Raw genomic sequence first — 18,792 nt, forward strand, 5'->3', positions numbered from 1 at the left:
ATTTCGGATTCTATGATCGCAGGCGTGGCTCAGTAGAACAAGTTCCACGTCGCCAATGGTTGCTACTCCGTGATTGACCGAGGCCATCAATTTTGTTCATAGGTCAAATGAACGGAACCTGGGATTGGCACGTTCATAATGCACAAAACTGATGCTCTCTCTTTAAACATCAATAACGGCGCCGGCCACGTCCTAGTAGTCAATAGATAGGTTAGGAAAAATGAGAAAGGGATAAAAGAACAACTTTGAGCCTAAGGACCGAGGTCACCTCTGCATCCTTGCAAAAAAAATTTGGTTGGGAATGTTGGGGGGAAGGAAAAAAAAAATAGGAAACACTTTTGACTAGTGTTATGTTGATAGCTTTTTCTCCTGAAATATAATTTATGATTTATAAAAACATTTTAGCTAGATAAGAAACAACATTTTGAAAGGTGATTGTGACTGAAACACATTTGAAGTAAATCGTACAATCTTGATTTCCATCATCATATCTGTAATAGTGTCTGCTCACATAATTCAAAATTCGAAGTGGTATTTGAACTGATATTCTGAATCATATATAACATTTGAATAGTGAAAAAAAAAAACTGGATGACTTTTTCAAGGGAAATGGAGAAAATGTGATAACAACTAAAAATTATAGTAATTTTTCATCAATTTTGATTGAAAGATGCATGTATCGACTTGCCGCATTCTATCAGAAAAATTAAGATTTAACTTGTGTCCTATTTCTGATTAAATGATGATATAAATGAATATCGCATACTTTATACTTTTGGACATTTGAAAAAGGAAAGATTGAAGAGAAATTTGGAATTTCTAAACATGTTATTGAATAAATCAGTTCTTGGTTAAGTTTCGATACAAGAAAAAAAAACCGAAAAGGGAGAAGTTTTAATCCCATACATGATAGAACTGATTGAATTTATAACTAGAATTGGTGAAATAATTGGTGGTTTGAAAAAAATCAGAATCTTTCTATTAAAATAACGAAATGATTTTTTGGTGACATTATAAATGTGGCACAAAAATTGTGAATAGTTCTCCACATTGAAAAAAATGTAGTATTAAAGTTTACAAGTTTTGATTAACTGATTGTATAAAAAAAAGAGAATACTTAGCTTTAACGTTGTCCTGATACCAATCATCAATAGATGATTCCGAGGTTCCATCCCTGGTAAGTATGAGACGCCGACAGCAATTAGTCTGTGGACAGCATTCCAGAAGACAGGAAATGGATCCAGTTTCTAGTTTTGATTAGCTACTCCCTCTTGGAACACATCGCGAAGGTCCTAAAACTTCTTGATAGTTGATGGATTTCATAATAAACATGCACAATAAACTTGAAGAGGGAACTTGAAAACTTTTCCGCAGAACATCTCATCGCGTTCTTATCCCGATTTTGTATCAAAAGTGGCTCCTGATGAAAGTGCGCAGAATATAGAAGCTGAAAAACATACCTCTAGTGGAAGAGTGCAAGAAATCAATCCAGGCAGTGCAGTGAGAAGCAGCGGCGGTGCGGAGATGGAGTATTTTGGAAACCGGTCAACCGAAGGCGAACCCAGTTCGAGAAGCAATTCCAGGAGTAGTCCGACACATCAACAGCTGCTAGCCCGTCAGGTGATGCCGAAAGAGTTGTCAGTGTTCGATGGCACCCCAGTAGAGTGGCCACAATTCATCAGCGCGTTCCAGACAACATCAGATGCCTGCGGATTTTCTGACATCGAGAATCTCATGAGGCTGCACTGCCCCTACTTTCATAACAGTCCCATATGCAAAAACAAGCAAGCGAGAAAATCAGCTTTTTCTGTTTTGGAATTTATTTTGAAATTGTGACCTCAACTTTCAGCATAAATGAAAAACATTAGATGGAATGTGTTCTAGGTTGTCATAATAAATCGTAATACCTGAAATTTTCAAAATTGGGTCAGGAGCACCATTTTTTTCGTTATAGGACTGTTATGCGAGCATATTTCAAACCTTTTTTAAATCTACTCGCATAACAGTCCCATACAGAATATGTTTTTTTCACCAAGCTTCTTCCTAAGACTTAAATTTTATCATTTTTTAACCTTTCAATACAATTTTCATTAAAAGAAACATACTTTTGGAAAAATAGCGTGAACTCCGCATTGTAAGTTGAATCTTTATACGATTTTTGATTACATCTGATAGTTTTTCGCTTAGGAAGACATTCCTTCCTTCTTACTCGACATCGAGTGAGTGAAATCTTTTTTAAATGGTTCAAAGCAATAAATCAAAGACTATTTCGCCGAAAGAAGCATTGAAAAGTAACCAAATTCGTGGTATTTCACATATGGGACTGTTATGCGGGTATATTCCGTATGGGACAGTCCCAAGTTGATATTTTTTTTCGAAATTTCTAAAACAAAATCTCTTTTTTTATTGTTTTATATTGAAGCCCTATGTTCAAAATGACGAACTGTCAGGTTAGATGAAAATTGACGAAAATTCATATGGGACTGTTATGCGAGTAGGGGCAGTGCAGAGCAGTTTAAAAGGTCCAGCCAAAGAAGCTGTTCAGTGCGAGTTGATGATACCTGCCGCCGTCCCGAGCATTATCGATACCCTACAAATGCTGTATGGAAGACCGGAGCTATTGGTTTACTCACTGCTACAAAAGATTCGACAAGTTCCTGCGCCGAGAAACGACCGTTTAGAGACCCTGATTCACTTTGGAATAGTCGTGAAGAATCTGTGCATGCATTTGGTAGTTGCTAATCAAACGGAACAGTTGAATAATCCGTCACTGTTATTCGAGTTGGTGCAGAAGCTTCCAGATGACATGAAATTGGAATGGGCGCTACATATGGAGAAGAATAAGATCAAACATTTTCTACGTACGTGTCACGGTTAGCATCGGCCGCGACGAAAGTAACAATGAAGTCGAAATTACCAGGTGCCAAAACGAGCTCGTTGATTGGCGGTAAAACCGACAAACCAAGTTTGAAACCTTTCTGTGGAGCACATGCCGAGGAAAACTCATCATCCGGATACGAACCAGCTGACATTGAGAGAAGTACCAACGCCGTCGAAGACAGTTTTCAGCAATCAATGAATCCTACCTGCTTCATCTGTAAGGACCCGTCACATCACGTAAAAGACTGTTGTGAGTTTCGAAAGCTGTCCGTCGAAAATCGCTGGAACAAGATAAAGGAGTTAGGGATTTGCCGAACCTGTCTAGAATACCATGGGCGACGACCGTGTAAATCATCAAAATTGTGCGACAAAGACATTTGTTATGGGAAACATCACACCCTACTACACTTGACTACGGCAGCAGGCGGAAATCAGCTGGGACATATAGAAGCGGTAATTAATCATCATCGTTCCGGCCAATCTGCGCTTTTTCGGATGCTTCCTGTAACTCTATACGGGAACGGCAAATCCATAGAAGTTGTTGCCTTCATCAACGACGGTCCATCCATGACGCTGATGGACGAAGATATAGCGAAGCAGTTAGACATCAAAGGCGAACTAGCTCCACTTTGCCTTCGATGGACGGGAAACATCACACGTAGTGAAGCCGAATCCCAGCTGGCCAGCTTGACCATTTCAGCCACATCGAAATCGCAAAAATTTCCACTCTACGTACGTACGGTTTCTAGCTTAAATCTCCCGAAACAGACGGTTTGCTACGCTAAGCTAGTGCAAGAATACCCCCATATTAAAGGACTATCAATACAGGATTATAACAACGCTACTCCAAGGATTCTAGTCGGAAATGATAATTCCCATGTTGGGACAACGTTGAAGATCCGAGAAGGAGCTCCTGGCGATCCTATTGCATCGAAATGTCGCTTAGGATAGTCGATCTACGGCGCTACGGGAAAAATAACGACTGAAGCAGAAACATTCCACATCTGCGAATGCAACTGCGACGAAAAATTACAGAATTTAGTGAAGGTCAGACAGAAAGTGTAGAGAAATCTGGAAGCAAATATACCAAGTCAAAGGAAGATGAACGAGCGATTAGAATCATGGAGGAGACCACGACTTGTTGCGGTCAAAGATTTGAGACGGGCCTCATTTGGAAGTACGACGATTTTGAATTTCCTGCGTGTCGAGCTATGGCCGAACGGCGGCTACGATGTTTGGAGCGACGAATGCAGAAAGATCCGATCATTGGAGAGAGCGTAAGGAGACAGATGGCGGAGTACCGTAAACTGGGGGAACTTTGATCAGCGGGGTAACTTTGATCAACATGAAATTTTTACACATAATCATTATTAACTAAGTATGAAGTTAAAATATCTGAAAACTGCTTACTATGTTTGAAAGCTTGTAAGTTGAGTTTCAAATAAGCAAGGTTTTTATTAGGAGATTTTTTATATTAAGTAAAATATAATTTTAAAATCTTGAAATATCTGGTTTTTTGAAGGTTCACAAACAAACATCTCTCCTGATCAAATTTAAGCGTTTAGGAGCAAATGGATTGTTAAATGTGAAAGTTCAACTTTTTTCTTGGTTTAGGTTAAGTTTAAGTGTTATTTTTATGGTCATTTGATGATAATTTCGGATATTTAAAAAAAAAACAATCATTTCCATGAAAAAGCCCGTATAGAAAAAATGGCTAAAAACCCTATCATATGGTTAAGTTTGAAGAAAAGAAGAACATGGGAACAGTACGAGGACTCAGGGAATTGCATGAAGGTAAAATTTTATTTGTTTTTGAGGCCAAATAATATTGAGAAATGTTTATAATTTTTGCCCCTAAATGTATGCAGCAAAATTGCCCATCTTTCGAGTATATTTATTTTTGAAAGAAAACGTTGAAAAATTCAATTGAGTCCAAATAAAAAATTACTGTTATCGATGTTTTGAGCCATCTGTGCTTAATAGCATCAAAACAATAAATTTGAAAATGTTGAGATACGTAAAAACCATTGTTATCAAAGTTACCCCGAAACTCAAAATCCGGTTGTTGGGTTACTGGAGAGCGTATCGAAGACCCTTCTTACAACACTGAGTCACTGAGGAAGACGGACGATTAAGGGAGATTCATTTGGGAACTGTCAACATCTCTAATTAGCAGCTGATCGCTGCACCTGTCTGATGAGATAGAAGACGAAAAAGTATAAAATTGTATTATTTTGTCCCTTACCAACAACACCATTTTTGTATTGTATCCAGTCCTTTAGTAATAAGTAGATTCGCCATTCGAAATAGATGATCGTTAAATGTAGTCAGTAAAATTGTAGTAATAAATGTTAAAGTTCAGCGTTGATTTTTCCTAAATAATGTGTTGTGAATAAATAGTACCAAAACCCAAATAAAGTTGTGATCAATAAATTGTGTGATTGTTAAACCCACGGATTTTCATTACGGAATTGGCACCGATAAAACCCCCCGTACGGAACGAGTACTTACCTGAAGGAAGCCCTACCAATTCGCCACCCAGAATCGCCCAAGGAACATACAGTCCACCCAAGGTACCCCAGCACCCCAACATTTTGGTCCTTCGAGCCGGATCAGCCAGCCCAACCCGATAACACCGCCAGAAATCACAACTTCGATCGCCATTGCTCCGAAAAATTGGCACTAGAAGAAGGTCCCCAAATCAGCACAATTAACTCACAACCAATCAACGCTCATCACTAAGTCACCGGCTCACTATTAGCTGGTAGACTTTAGCCACCTCCGTGCAACAGAAGTCAGCTATCGCCGTTTTCAACTCAAACGTTGCGTTTAGCACTTCTTCTGTTGATTGATGCCTTTGGAATCTTCGGAAAATCATCGACACTGAACATCACCTGGAACCAGTAATCTTCATCATCCACCGGCCTACCTACCCATCAACCCACCCTGGAAGGAAAGGAATACCCATCATTTAGCCGCTAAAAACGGTTCTCAGGTAAATTACACGAGAATAGTTTATGTTCAGTCGAAGCCTTGGATATTTTTGGTTTACTACAACGTTGTTTCCCATCTCATTCGTAAACATAACATCGCACGTGAGACATCTCACCAACCCCATCACGCTACAGCGATCATCACTACTACTGCATCCGAATCTCGCGAATCTCACCACTACCCACGGCTTGGAGCTTTGGGAGAAACGAGCACCAACACCACTAGCAAATTGATGACGGCACATCAGCAATCATCGATCATCATCGATTGCAACGGCACTTAATCATTTCCCCACATAACTTTTCGGCACTACGGAAATCACCTTCAGCAAATTTCTGATTCACTTTCCGAAATTTAATGGCTGATTGCCACATGCACATGATCGAGCAAAATAAATCATATTGATCATCTTCACGGTTGATGATCGAACAGAGAAGCCATTGTTGCTGACGCTGGATATTTTCAAGGTCATATCCCAACCTTGAACTCACCTGGAAGAACCTGTGGTATCCGCTGCTGTTTGGTTTCACGAACAACCCGACCGAACCGAACAACACCCGCTTGTCATCACCCGGCCAAATAATCGACGGAAACGCGCACTTTTCGACCGAAAAACAGCACCGATCGCGGAGGTGAGTGAAAAACACGCAATTAATTCCATCACCCAAATATTACTGCCAGCTGAAGCTGTACCGCACCCATACAACCATATACATAAAAATTGTCATATCTCACGAACACAAATTGTATCGATCCCCACATGAATGAGTTTCTGTTTGGCTATTGATTTGGAGCAACGGTATTTTGTATGATGTACTAACGGTACTGTGTGCAATTCGAACATCATACACCGGTCAACAAAAAATTTGGATTCGAATATTTTGGAATTGAATCCGTTCAACAAGTTTTCGATCAGGACATCGACGAGTTGGTCATTTACAAATTTAAACACGGAAACGAGGCGTGAAGTTTTCCTCGACTCGGAATTTGAGGCCTGGACGAGCATACCTGTAAAGGTGTTCAGCCTTATTTTTTTAAAAGTAAGTTAAGCTTTACAGTATATGTTCTTTGCCGAAGCTTGGTCGAATTTGAATATTACATCGATATTTTCTCGTATGTATCCTGTTAACTGATCTGGTCTGAGAACAAATCATCACCACCGCGGCGCATATTGAGGCGTATATTGAGGCGCATATTGAGGAGCGTACCCACGTTTTTTGAAGACAACGCACACGTGTTCACGTCAACGCTTTCGGGAGTCGATCGATACCTGTAGAGGAGTGCAACTTTAGTTTCTTTAAAGTAAGTTAAGCTCTACAGTGTATATGTCCATTGCCGAAGCTTGAAATTAGTTCGAATACTCACCTGTTGTTTGTATCATTGTGAATCACTGCGTACAACCGCTCAACGAGAACCATGGCTACTTCCGGCGCCTCATCGTCTACTAGGAACCCACCGCTGAGGAATCTTCAGACTCGATTAAAGGCGATGCTGGAGATGTTCAAAGCACTAACCATTTTCTCGAATACTTTGGGGGAGGTAACATCGGTTCAACAAATCCAAGTGAGGTTGGAAAAGCTGAATGATTTGTGGGACAAGGTCAACGATGCTATCATGGATGTAGAAATGCATGATGAGTATTCGGCAAAGGAAGGCACATGTCCAAGCATCAGGTTGGACTTCACCACACGCTTCTACGATGCTAAGGCGAGCATGTTAGACCGGATCAAGGAGTTAGAAGGCAACGCAGCGAACACCAGTGTTCTGCAGTCCACCCGCATCATGGATTCATCCATTCAGCCAGTAACGGAACACGTGAGGTTGCCCCAAATTAGGCTCCAGACGTTCGACGGCAACATAGATCAGTGGTTAAGTTTCCGGGATCTTTTCCTGTCGCTGATTCATTCCAAGGTGGACTTACCGGATGTTGAAAAATTCCATTATCTGAAGGGATGCCTAGCCGGAGAAGCCAGAGCTCTCATCGACCCTTTGGCATTGACAAGGGCCAACTACACCATCGCCTGGGAAACACTGATGACGAGATACAACGATAGTAAGGTCTTGAAACGCAGACAAGTGGCAAACCTATTCAAACTCCCAAAGGTTACAAAGGAATCGTCATCGGAAATTCAGGTATTACTGGAAGGCTTCGAGCGAGTGGTGCAAACTTTGGATCAATTGGTGAAGGCCGAGGATTACAAGGATCTGTTGCTGTTGGAGATATTGTGCGCTAGGCTGGATCCCGTAACTCGTCGTGCGTGGGAGGAACACAGCGCGCTGCAGACCCAGGATACTGTTAAAGATCTCACCCAATTTCTACAAACGCGAGTCAAAATCCTTGCCTCATTACCATCAAAGGCTCAGGATACGAAGCTGGAACTCTCACAACCTCTTAAAAAGAACTTCGCCTCTAGAACAAGCTACAGCGCAGCTCAGGTGTCATCCGTAACGTGTATTGCTTGCCCAGAGTCTCATCTGCTTTACACGTGTCCGACGTTTTTAAGATTGAGTCCATCTGCTCGCGATAAACTATTGAGGCAGCATTCTCTATGCAGAAATTGTTTCCGACGTGGTCATCAAGCTACAGAATGCAGATCCATGCAAGTGTGTCGTAAATGCAGAGGAAAGCACCACACTTTAGTGTGCTTCAGAGAAGATGAAGGAGTATATCGGAACCCACGAACAGCAACACCCCCCAGAAGAGGTCAACAGTCAACTCAGCCAACAGATACATCAACGGGAACAGTCTCTTCAAATGTTGCCAGGAACCATTCGTCGACGTTAATCCTCGCCACAGCAGTCGTTTTGGTTGAAGACGACACAGGAAAGGCTTTCCACGCAAGGGCTTTACTAGACTCCGGATCAGAAAGCAACTTCATGACAGAGAGGCTCTGTCAGCGGATGAAGATCTCCCGAAGGCGTTCAAATATCTCGGTGCTTGGGATCGGCAACGCAAACACAACTGTGAAGTACCAGATTTCAGCAGTTGTCAGGTCACGCACAACTAGTTTCGTAAAAAATATGGAGTTTCTACTTCTACCAACAGTTACCGCAGATCTGCCTACTACCAGCGTTATAGTATCATCATGGAAGTTCCCACAGGGTGTGGAACTAGCAGATCCAGGTTTTTTCCAAACGAAGGCGGTAGATATGGTACTTGGTATACAGCATTTCTTTTCGTTCTTCCAAACCGACAACAAAATCCCGCTAGGCAATGGATTGCCCATGCTGATAGATTCAGTATTTGGTTGGTTAGTCACCGGAGCAGTTGAACACCAGGGTTCAACTCAGCGCATCGTTTGTAATACGGCTTCTACAGTACATCTAGATGAACTTCTCACCAGGTTTTGGTCGTGTGAGGAGATAGGGTCTCCGAATACATTTTCCCCGGAAGAACAACGCTGCGAGGCGCAGTTTGTTCGCACAATCCAGAGGAGTTCTGACGGACGATATACTGTGGGTTTACCAAAGAACGACCAGGTATTTTCGACGATGGGCGAGTCGCGAGGCATAGCACTTCAGCGACTGCATGGCTTGGAACGTAGATTGGCGAGAGATCCCGAGTTGCGAAACCAATACAACCAGTTTATGGAGGAGTACGTGGACCTAGGGCACATGCGTAGGGCGCATGTGGGCCCAGAGAAGCGTTGTTATTTACCACACCATCCGGTCATCAAACAAGCAAGCACAACAACCAAGGTTCGAGTGGTATTTGATGCATCGTGTAAGAGCAGCAGTGGCGTTTCTCTGAACGACGCACTCCTGGCAGGACCTGTGATCCAAGACGAACTACGAGCCCTCATCATGCGTTGTCGAATGAAGCAGATAATGATTGTCGCGGATGTCGAGAAAATGTTCCGACAAATAGGTATCGACAGTGCCGACATGCCGCTACAAAGTATTCTGTGGAGGAAGGATTCTTCGGAGGAAGTAGAAACGTATGAACTCACCACTGTTACATACGGAACCAAACCGGCACCGTTTCTCGCCACGAGAACACTGAAGCAGTTGGCCACCGATGAGCAGGAATCTTATCCAATGGGGTCCAAGGCAATCATGGAAGACGTCTACATGGATGACGTTTTAACCGGAACGGATAACGAAGAAGCAGCTTCGACACTTTGCGAACAACTCATAGGGCTAACGAAAAGCGGTGGATTTCGATTGAGAAAGTTCGCATCCAATTCGACGACGGCCTTGCGACCAGTAGACGAGGAAGACCTTGCTTTGCCGCACACGACAGAAATTCAATTGGACCCAGACCCGGCAGTCAGAACGCTAGGACTTGTGTGGCAACCCCGAGCTGATATTTTGCGATTCAACTTCACCATATTGGATACCCCGGAAAACGAAGGGCTAACGAAACGAAAAATTCTGTCGGCAATAGCAATGTTATTCGACCCGCTTGGTATGGTAGGAGCTGTCACCACAACTGCCAAAATTTTCATGCAGAGGCTGTGGAAATTGGACGAAAAAGGAGAAAGGCTTGGCTGGGATCATCCGGTTCCACCTGAAGTTGAACGAGAATGGCGTAATTTCCATCGGCAGCTCCACTTGATGAACAAGTTGAAGCTACAGCGGTGTGCAGTCATCCCGAATTTCGTTAAGATGGAGTTGCACTTCTTCTCGGACGCGTCGGAGAAGGCGTATGGTGCCTGCGCCTACATCAAAAGCATCGATCCACAAGGAAAGATTTCCGTGCATCTACTAGCGTCGAAATCGAAGGTCGCCCCTCTGAAATGCCAGTCGATACCCAGGTTGGAGCTGTGCGGGGCACTTTTATCAGCTGAATTATCCGGAAAGGTACGAGAGGCGTTGAAGGTCGAAATGGAGATGTTTTTCTGGACGGATTCAACATGCGTACTGCAGTGGTTGAAGGCGATTCCTACGACGTGGGCTACGTTCGTTGCAAACCGTGTAGCGAAAATCCAATCAGCGACGGAGAACTGTGTTTGGAGACATGTTCCAGGGGTACAGAATCCAGCAGATCTAATTTCCCGTGGCTTAAATCCCGATCAGATCCAGGAGAACAAACTTTGGTGGAATGGTCCCGAATGGCTTCTGAAAAATTATTATCCGGAACAACCCAGCAGCTTTTGCACTGAGGTAGCAGATGCAGAAGTTCGGCATGTTGCAGCGAACCTGACAACAAGTCAGACCGATTTCGGAATGGAATACGTTAGCAAATTCTCGTCGTTCAACAAGCTTATACGCAGCACCGCATACTGGATGCGACTGATGCGAATTTTGAGGAAAAACGAAACAAATCCCAAGAGTTTTCTAACGGTGGTGGAGCTTAGAGATGCCGAATACGCCGTAATCCGCCAAATACAGCAGGAGACGTTTCCCGAAGAATGGAAGTGCCTAGCCGAAGGGAAGGATGTTCATCGAAGTTCACCCCTAAGATGGTTCGTTCCTCGAATTTCTTTGGAGAATTTGATACGAGTTGGCGGCCGATTAGGGAAATCGGAGGCGTCAGAAGATACCAAACACCCTATAGTCTTACCAGCGAAACACCCTTTCACAGTTATGTTGTACGAGCACTATCATCAGAAGTTGATGCACGCTGGATCCCAGTTGTTGCTTAGCTCCGTTCGTTTGAAGTATTGGCCACTTGGAGGTCGGAATGTTCCCCGACAGATTGTACACAACTGTAAGCAGTGTTTCCGCTCCAAGCCAAGTCCCATTCAGCAGTTCATGGGTGAACTACCTTTAGCACGTGTAACAAGATCCAGACCGTTTTCCAAGACCGGCGTAGACTACTTTGGACCAGTATACGTTCGCTTAGCACCAAGACGACCAGCAATCAAGGCATACGTAGCAGTTTTCATCTGTCTTTGCACAAAGGCGGTACACCTCGAGCTAGTCTCAGACCTTTCAACGGACCGTTTCTTACAAGCATTGCGACGATTCACTGGGAGAAGAGGACATTGTTCGGATATTTATTCAGATAATGGGACTAACTTCGTTGGAGCTCGCAACTTTCTACGAGAATTGCTAAATCTTTTGCGTAATCGTCAACATCAGGAGAAGGTGTCCAAGGAGTGTGCAACAAACCATATACAATGGCATTTCATCCCTCCAGCAGCTCCTCACTTTGGAGGCCTTTGGGAAGCAGCAGTTCGATCGGCCAAGAAGCATCTTCTCAAGGTTCTTGGAGAAAACGCTGTTACCTTCGAAGATATGACCACGATTCTAGTTCAAGTAGAGAACTGTTTGAACTCGAGACCAATCACTGCGTTAAGCGATGACCCAAATAATCTTCAACCATTGACACCCGGGCATTTCTTAATTGGTGAGGCGTTTCAACAACTACCAGAAAGAGACTACAGTGAGATACCGATGAATCGACTAAATCAGAGCCAAGTTCTACAGAAGAAACTTCAGCATTTCTGGGATAGATGGAGTGTTGAGTATCTTACGCAGCTGCAAGGACGGTATAAGAGATGGAAGTCACCGGTTAAAATATCTGTTGGGAGACTAGTCATCATCAAAGACGATAATCTACCACCCTGCCGCTGGAAGATGGGACGAGTTGAGAAGCTGCATCCAGGATCAGACGGTGTTGTGAGAGTAGTAACTCTGAAGACCGCTACAGGACCTTCTACGCGACCAATTGAGAAACTTTGCATACTACCAGAAGCGTTTCAGCCTCAAGAAGATGACCCACGTTCCTACGAAAACCAGACAGATCAGACCACCCCCTTGTGTTCGTGAGATTGTTCTTTTATTTTCAGAAACGCAAGCGGTTTCAGGATGGGCGAGGATGTTGGGTTACTGGAGAGCGTATCGAAGACCCTTCTTACAACACTGAGTCACTGAGGAAGACGGACGATTAAGGGAGATTCATTTGGGAACTGTCAACATCTCTAATTAGCAGCTGATCGCTGCACCTGTCTGATGAGATAGAAGACGAAAAAGTATAAAATTGTATTATTTTGTCCCTTACCAACAACACCATTTTTGTATTGTATCCAGTCCTTTAGTAATAAGTAGATTCGCCATTCGAAATAGATGATCGTTAAATGTAGTCAGTAAAATTGTAGTAATAAATGTTAAAGTTCAGCGTTGATTTTTCCTAAATAATGTGTTGTGAATAAATAGTACCAAAACCCAAATAAAGTTGTGATCAATAAATTGTGTGATTGTTAAACCCACGGATTTTCATTACGGAATTGGCACCGATAAAACCCCCCGTACGGAACGAGTACTTACCTGAAGGAAGCCCTACCAATTCGCCACCCAGAATCGCCCAAGGAACATACAGTCCACCCAAGGTACCCCAGCACCCCAACACCGGTTTTGTAACAAACATTTAATTATAACCACCAATGTCGTTTGAATTTACTGCAATCAATGATTATGTTTAATACTCCTCACCTCAGTAAGGGTTTTAATGCTTTTAGGTATTACGAAAAACTAACCCCTTCCAAAATATTCAAAAATGAATGAAAAAAGTGATCAAAGTTCCCCCAGTTTACGGTACTTGCAAAAAGAGTACATTCATAAGGCTACCGAGGAGGAACTAGTTTCGGCGGACGAAAGGCGGGCATGGTATCTACCTTTAGGCGTGGCTCTAAACCCCAAAAAACCTTCGAAGATTCGAATATTTTGTGACGCAGCAGCTAGAGTGGATGGTGTGTCACTCAACGACATGCTATTAACAGGGCCGGATTTATTGAGTTCGCTACCGGGTGTTCTGTTATGATTTAGAGAACGAGCGATAGCCATCTGCGCAGACTTAATGGAGATGTTCCACCAGGTGCGGATACGCGCAGAAGATCGAAATTCGCAGCGCTTGTTGTGGCGTAAAACTCCAGAAGATCCCATCGAAGTCTATTTCATGGATGTCGCCACCTTCGGGTCAACGTGTTCTCCTAGCTCGGCCCAGTTTATTAAAAACCGCAATGCGAAGGAGTATGCTAACGAGTATCCTGAGGCAGCAGAGGCCATAATTGGGCATCATTACGTCGACGATTGGATGGATAGCACAGAAACAGTAGAAAAAGGAGTGAAACTGGCGGCGGAGGTGGAATATGTTCATGCACAAGCGGGATTTAAGATTCACCACTGGCTTTCTAATTCTCAAAAGTTACTGGAACGAATAGGCGTTCGAAATTCGGCGGACATAAAACATCTCAACTTGCATAACGAGGCATAACGGGTACTAGGAATGCTGTGGCATCCGACAGAGGATGTATTTGTGTATTCCATGAATAAAACGCTGGAGATTCCACATCCAACAAAGCGAGAAGTTCTGAGAGCAGTTATGTTACTTTTTGACCCCTTGGGACTGCTCGCCTTTTTCGTAATTCATGGCTAAGAGTTGATCCAGGACATATGGCGATCGAAAACGAATTGGGACGAGAGGATTTCAGAAGAATTTCGAGAAAGATGGCAGCAGTGGACACGGCAGTTCGAAAAACTTAAGGAGGTGAAAATCAATCGTTGCTATTTTCCTAACTGCGTGGAATTTTGTGAAAGTTATGTTAAATTTGAAACATGTCCTCCGAGTTGTTTGAGTAATTTTAGGTTATAAATATATTTTACACTAAGCTTTTATGAATAAAATAGTTGTTCATTTTGTATTCATTTTTTCATATTTGAAGGCATAAGTTACGAAGCTGAATAATTGAAATGATATTTTAACATGGGTGTACGGAATGGCAGCGAATCCACCATCAGAAATTTTAAAGAGTGAAATAGTTCTTAACTTCCTTTAGAACACAAAATATTTATGAGTGATATGTTGGGAAACGAGAATATTTGAATCAATTTAAATGTCACTTGATATACACTGTACCAAAAAAAAAGTTAAAAATTGTTCTTTTAAAATGCTGAAGAAAAAATTTTGTTTATACACTTTGTGGTGAATGATTGTGACCAGGAGTTCTCGGTCAGTCCTAAATCTGATTTGCTGACAATTCAGATACATATGATAGGGATTTGATATGCAATATGAATCAATTGAAAAACTTTTTAGGAGAAAAAAATTAACATATAAAGTTAACAACGTTGATTCATTATTTTAGTTTTTTTTATTTTCATAGTAATCCGTCTCACGATATAACTTGACGAATATAATTCCTAACATTGAACCCTTTTCCAATTTCTCTTCTTTTTTTTCAATAAGTTGAGCAATTTACTATGGGTGTACGTTTTCATTGCCATTCATCCAAAATCAGGTTTTTTGCATGCTAAAGTTAAAGAATAACAGCATTTATAGATTAGAAAGAAAATTTGTGTTTTATACATGGCTCTTCACTATGGGTGCGCTGGTTCATTGCATTTTCAGTTTGGTATAGTTAAGATTTGTCAAAATACTTTAAAAAAGAAATACAATATTTGATGAAAATGCGGTGAATCTGTGCACCCATAGTGAAGAACCATGTATGTAACACAAATTTTCTTTCGAATCCATAAATGCCATTATTCTATACCTTGAGCATGCAAAAAAGCTGATTTTGGATGAATGGCAGTGAATCCGTGCACCTATGGTATATTGCTTAAAGTACTTATAGGAAAAATATGCTTTAAAACCTACAATATTAGGTATCATTATAAGCCACATGGAGAAAAACTTCAGAACGGTGGGTGCTAGAAAATATCTACTACGACAAAGTGAAATCGTGCACCCTTGGTCAAAACCCATAACCATTTAACATCCATTTCTCAAAGGATTGGTAATGTATTTAAATTTTTTGATAATCATTTTAAATATTCAATTTATGATATACACGCAATCGTCAACTATACCAAAATGAGGTGATTCCTTGCACCCATGGTGAAAAAATAATTCCTTTTTACTACGAAAATATTATCGAATGAACAACAAAACAATATCAAAAGTGAAAAGTAAAAAATGTTATGTTATAAAAAATTTTCCCTATACCAGTCATTTTGATTTGTCACTGTCCGTATAGGTATATCCGGCCTTTCTAGTGTTAATCTTCAAACAAACTGCAGGTAATTTAATTTTTAGGTGTCTTGTTCAACATTGTAATTATTACAGTTTTTTTTTCAAAAGCCGAATTTCAAACTTTAATTTAAAATTTGGAATGAGTTAGCAAGATGAGTTAGCCGTAAATTTTAATTTATAACTTTTACTTTTAAAAGTTTATTTTGAAGGATTTCTTTAAAAAAATAATGTTTAACTAAACTTTCCAGATTTTTGAGTCAATCTAAAGATTTCAAGTTTTCTATTTCGTTCCTGTAGGAATAGTTATATAAATCTTACCATTTTAAACATTTAAGTATGCATTTTAAAAAGTTTCTATTCAATTCAAAAACTGTTTATGTTAAAGAGCATAAAACAGAATAATGAAAATCTTTTTTTTTTGTATTATTCATGTATTGTTCGAGCAAAAATATCATAGTGAATAATTTTGTCACCAAACTCCCTCCTGAGGCGGTTCTTACTACGGCCCTGCTAATACGAATGGGAGAGTGGGGAATCATGGGCCACTTTTTTCGTTGTTCCATTACTTCTTTATTATAAAAGATAAAATAAAAATTAAAAATGGTATGGTTTTCTACATTTTCAAGGTATCATAAGGTTTTTTTTTTAATTTTTAGTAAGTTATTTTCCCCAAATTCTGACTGTTTGAAAAAAAAGCAATGTTTTTTGGATTTTGAAAAATGGTGGGGAATCGTGGGCCACCAAATCCAAATTGACCAAATAACATGCAAAGTTTATGAGTTGACCCAAAACTGTGATTTCCTAATTCATTTCGTTATTTAAAAGCAATTTCAGATGATGAAATAAAAAAGATAGCTGTATATGATCGAATAAATTCCAAAACCTGGCTCGCGAACGTGTTGGCATAATTTCTTCTGTAGGATGGACAAAATATTTTTCATAACTCTTCATTTGGCATAAGAAAACTTTATAGATAGGGAAAACGTATTTAAAGTTCTGAATGTGTATAAAAACATAAAAATATAGGTGATTCAAGATGTGTGGCCCACGATTCCCCACAAGTTATGATTTGCAAATTAGTTGCGTTTGTGTGACTTATTGATGTTTCATCAAAAATTCCTTTTTCACGTGAAAGATCATGACAAAACTAAGATCCTAAGCGTCTGAGCATATTTTTGTTATGCACTTTAGGTCCCCCATCGATGAAATAAGCGGGTGTTTTTTTAATTATGTAAGTAAATTTTTCTAACTTTTTTTAGCTTGATAAATAAAAGAAGCAGATGATGCATATTTCAGTCAACAACATATAGGAATATATGCTCGCGCAAAGCGACGACGGTGACAATTGGTTTGAGATTTTTATCTCAACACACATCTGAGATATTAAAAGTGGCCCACCTTTCCCCATGGCCCATGATACCCCACTCTCCCCTTCTTATTAGTTGAGCCAGTACGTAGACAGTACAGTACATCATAGAAATAGACTAAATCAGTTTTGAAACGATAAGAATCGGAGTACTGTATGATTGATCGTTATTTTGTAGGATGGCTAATGGTTTTTTTTTGCAAGATTATTTTGCAGCTCTGAAAAGACTAGCGACTAATTCTTGGCTAGCAGTTAAATATAATCTAAAAATTTTTGTGAAGTTGTAAAAATAAAGCGGCATTCAAATCAATCTTTTTAACCTACCTTCAATATTTGTATTGCTCAATTATCAGTAACACCTGCAATTGTAATTATCACTATCGGCAGAACATTGCTTCGTTTAATCAACTTTTTTGTTTGAGTTATAAATTAAATCGTCGTTATCGTCACAAATCACACAAACATTGTAGCCAAACAACAACACTCGCGATCACCGAACAAAAATTAAAACAAAAACGTGTGAACTCGAAACCACAAGTGTACAAAAAAAAGGACCGTCGTGACAACCCGGCGAACCGATCGAAACTAACCTTGCTACGAGTTCTCGTTCTCTTTTACATATCGATCTTCTCAGCTAGGCTGAAGAATTTTGTGGCCACTGGCTTATAACAGATCATGTGTCAAAACGTGTGACCTGAATCGGCGTTGATTGATAAGAATGCTCAAAAAAGATCCAAAAAGAAGCCATCGGAAGCAACTGAGTGCTTCATATTCGATGATGGTTTTGTTCTCGCAAAATATCGATCATCGATCGAGAGAAGGGTACTGTGGTGCAAATTACATAAGACCACAAAAATACTATTGTCTTCAAATTTTGGTTTCCTGTGAAAAAAAATAATGACGTTCCGTAGAACTCGAGTTCAAGTCCTACCTTATATTATTCCTCCAATCTTAGAATCGAAAGTAGATACGTGATATCTATATATATAAAAATGAATTTCTGTCTGTCTGTCTTTCTATCTGTCTGTTCCCTATAGACTCACAAACTACTGAACCGATTTGCGTGAAACTTGGCAGGTGGGGGTATTGGAGGCAGGGGGAGGTTCCTATTATGGTTTGAGACCCCTCCCTCTCTCAATAAGGGAGGGAGGGGCCTCCCAAGCAAAAGTCAATTTTTCGCATAAATCTAGAACGCATCAAGTAAATGGTATCAAATTTGGCATGGGGTGGTATTTTAGAACAAGGAATATTTCTATGAATATTAGGTACCCCTCCCTCTTCTCAATGGGGTGATAGGAAGGAGGGAGAAGGGCTACCTTACAATTTATCATACAGCTCGAAAACTAATAGATATTGGAACCGAATTTGGCATGGAAAGGTATTTGGATACGAAAAATAATTCAATGGTTATTCGAGACCCCTCCCTCTTTCCAGTAGAAGGGGGGGGGGCTCTTCCATAATTTTTTACATAACTTAAAAACTAATAAAGCAAATGGAACCAAATTTAGCATGGAAGGGTATTTGGATACGAAAAATATTTCTATGATTATTTGAGACCCCTCCCTCTTTCCAGTAGGGAGATATTAAGGGGAGGGGCCTCTTTTATAATTTTTTACATAACTCAAAAACTATT

At 40.7% G+C, this 18,792-nt stretch overlaps 2 protein-coding genes across 4 annotated transcripts in view; one reads left to right on the forward strand and one right to left on the reverse strand.

Annotated features, from left to right (window-relative positions):
* The window catches only part of LOC129748081 (uncharacterized), a 205,799-nt gene extending 188,052 nt beyond the window's left edge, over positions 1 to 17,747 (reverse strand). The window contains exon 1 of one of the 3 annotated variants that reach the window (XM_055742557.1): positions 6,366 to 6,473. The gene's annotated coding sequence lies outside the window, so the exon portion shown is untranslated. Of the gene's footprint in view, positions 1 to 5,391; positions 5,803 to 6,365; positions 6,474 to 17,483 lie in introns of those variants that run through there. The other 2 variants (XM_055742556.1, XM_055742555.1) reach the window with 2 other exon arrangements.
* LOC129742818 (uncharacterized) lies at positions 7,291 to 12,591 on the forward strand. Its single transcript, XM_055734759.1, has one exon. The coding sequence runs from the start codon at positions 7,291 to 7,293 to the stop codon at positions 12,589 to 12,591; it is 5,301 nt and encodes a 1,766-aa protein (XP_055590734.1).
* Positions 17,748 to 18,792: the final 1,045 nt, after the last annotated feature.

This window comes from Uranotaenia lowii, chromosome 2 (assembly GCF_029784155.1).
Source record: "Uranotaenia lowii strain MFRU-FL chromosome 2, ASM2978415v1, whole genome shotgun sequence".
NCBI classification, from domain to species: Eukaryota; Metazoa; Arthropoda; class Insecta; order Diptera; family Culicidae; genus Uranotaenia; species Uranotaenia lowii.

Excerpts from the sequence above, each read along its gene's own strand:
- LOC129742818 (XM_055734759.1), top strand. The coding sequence starts at position 7,291 with ATGGCTACTTCCGGCGCCTCATCGTCTACTAGGAACCCACCGCTGAGG.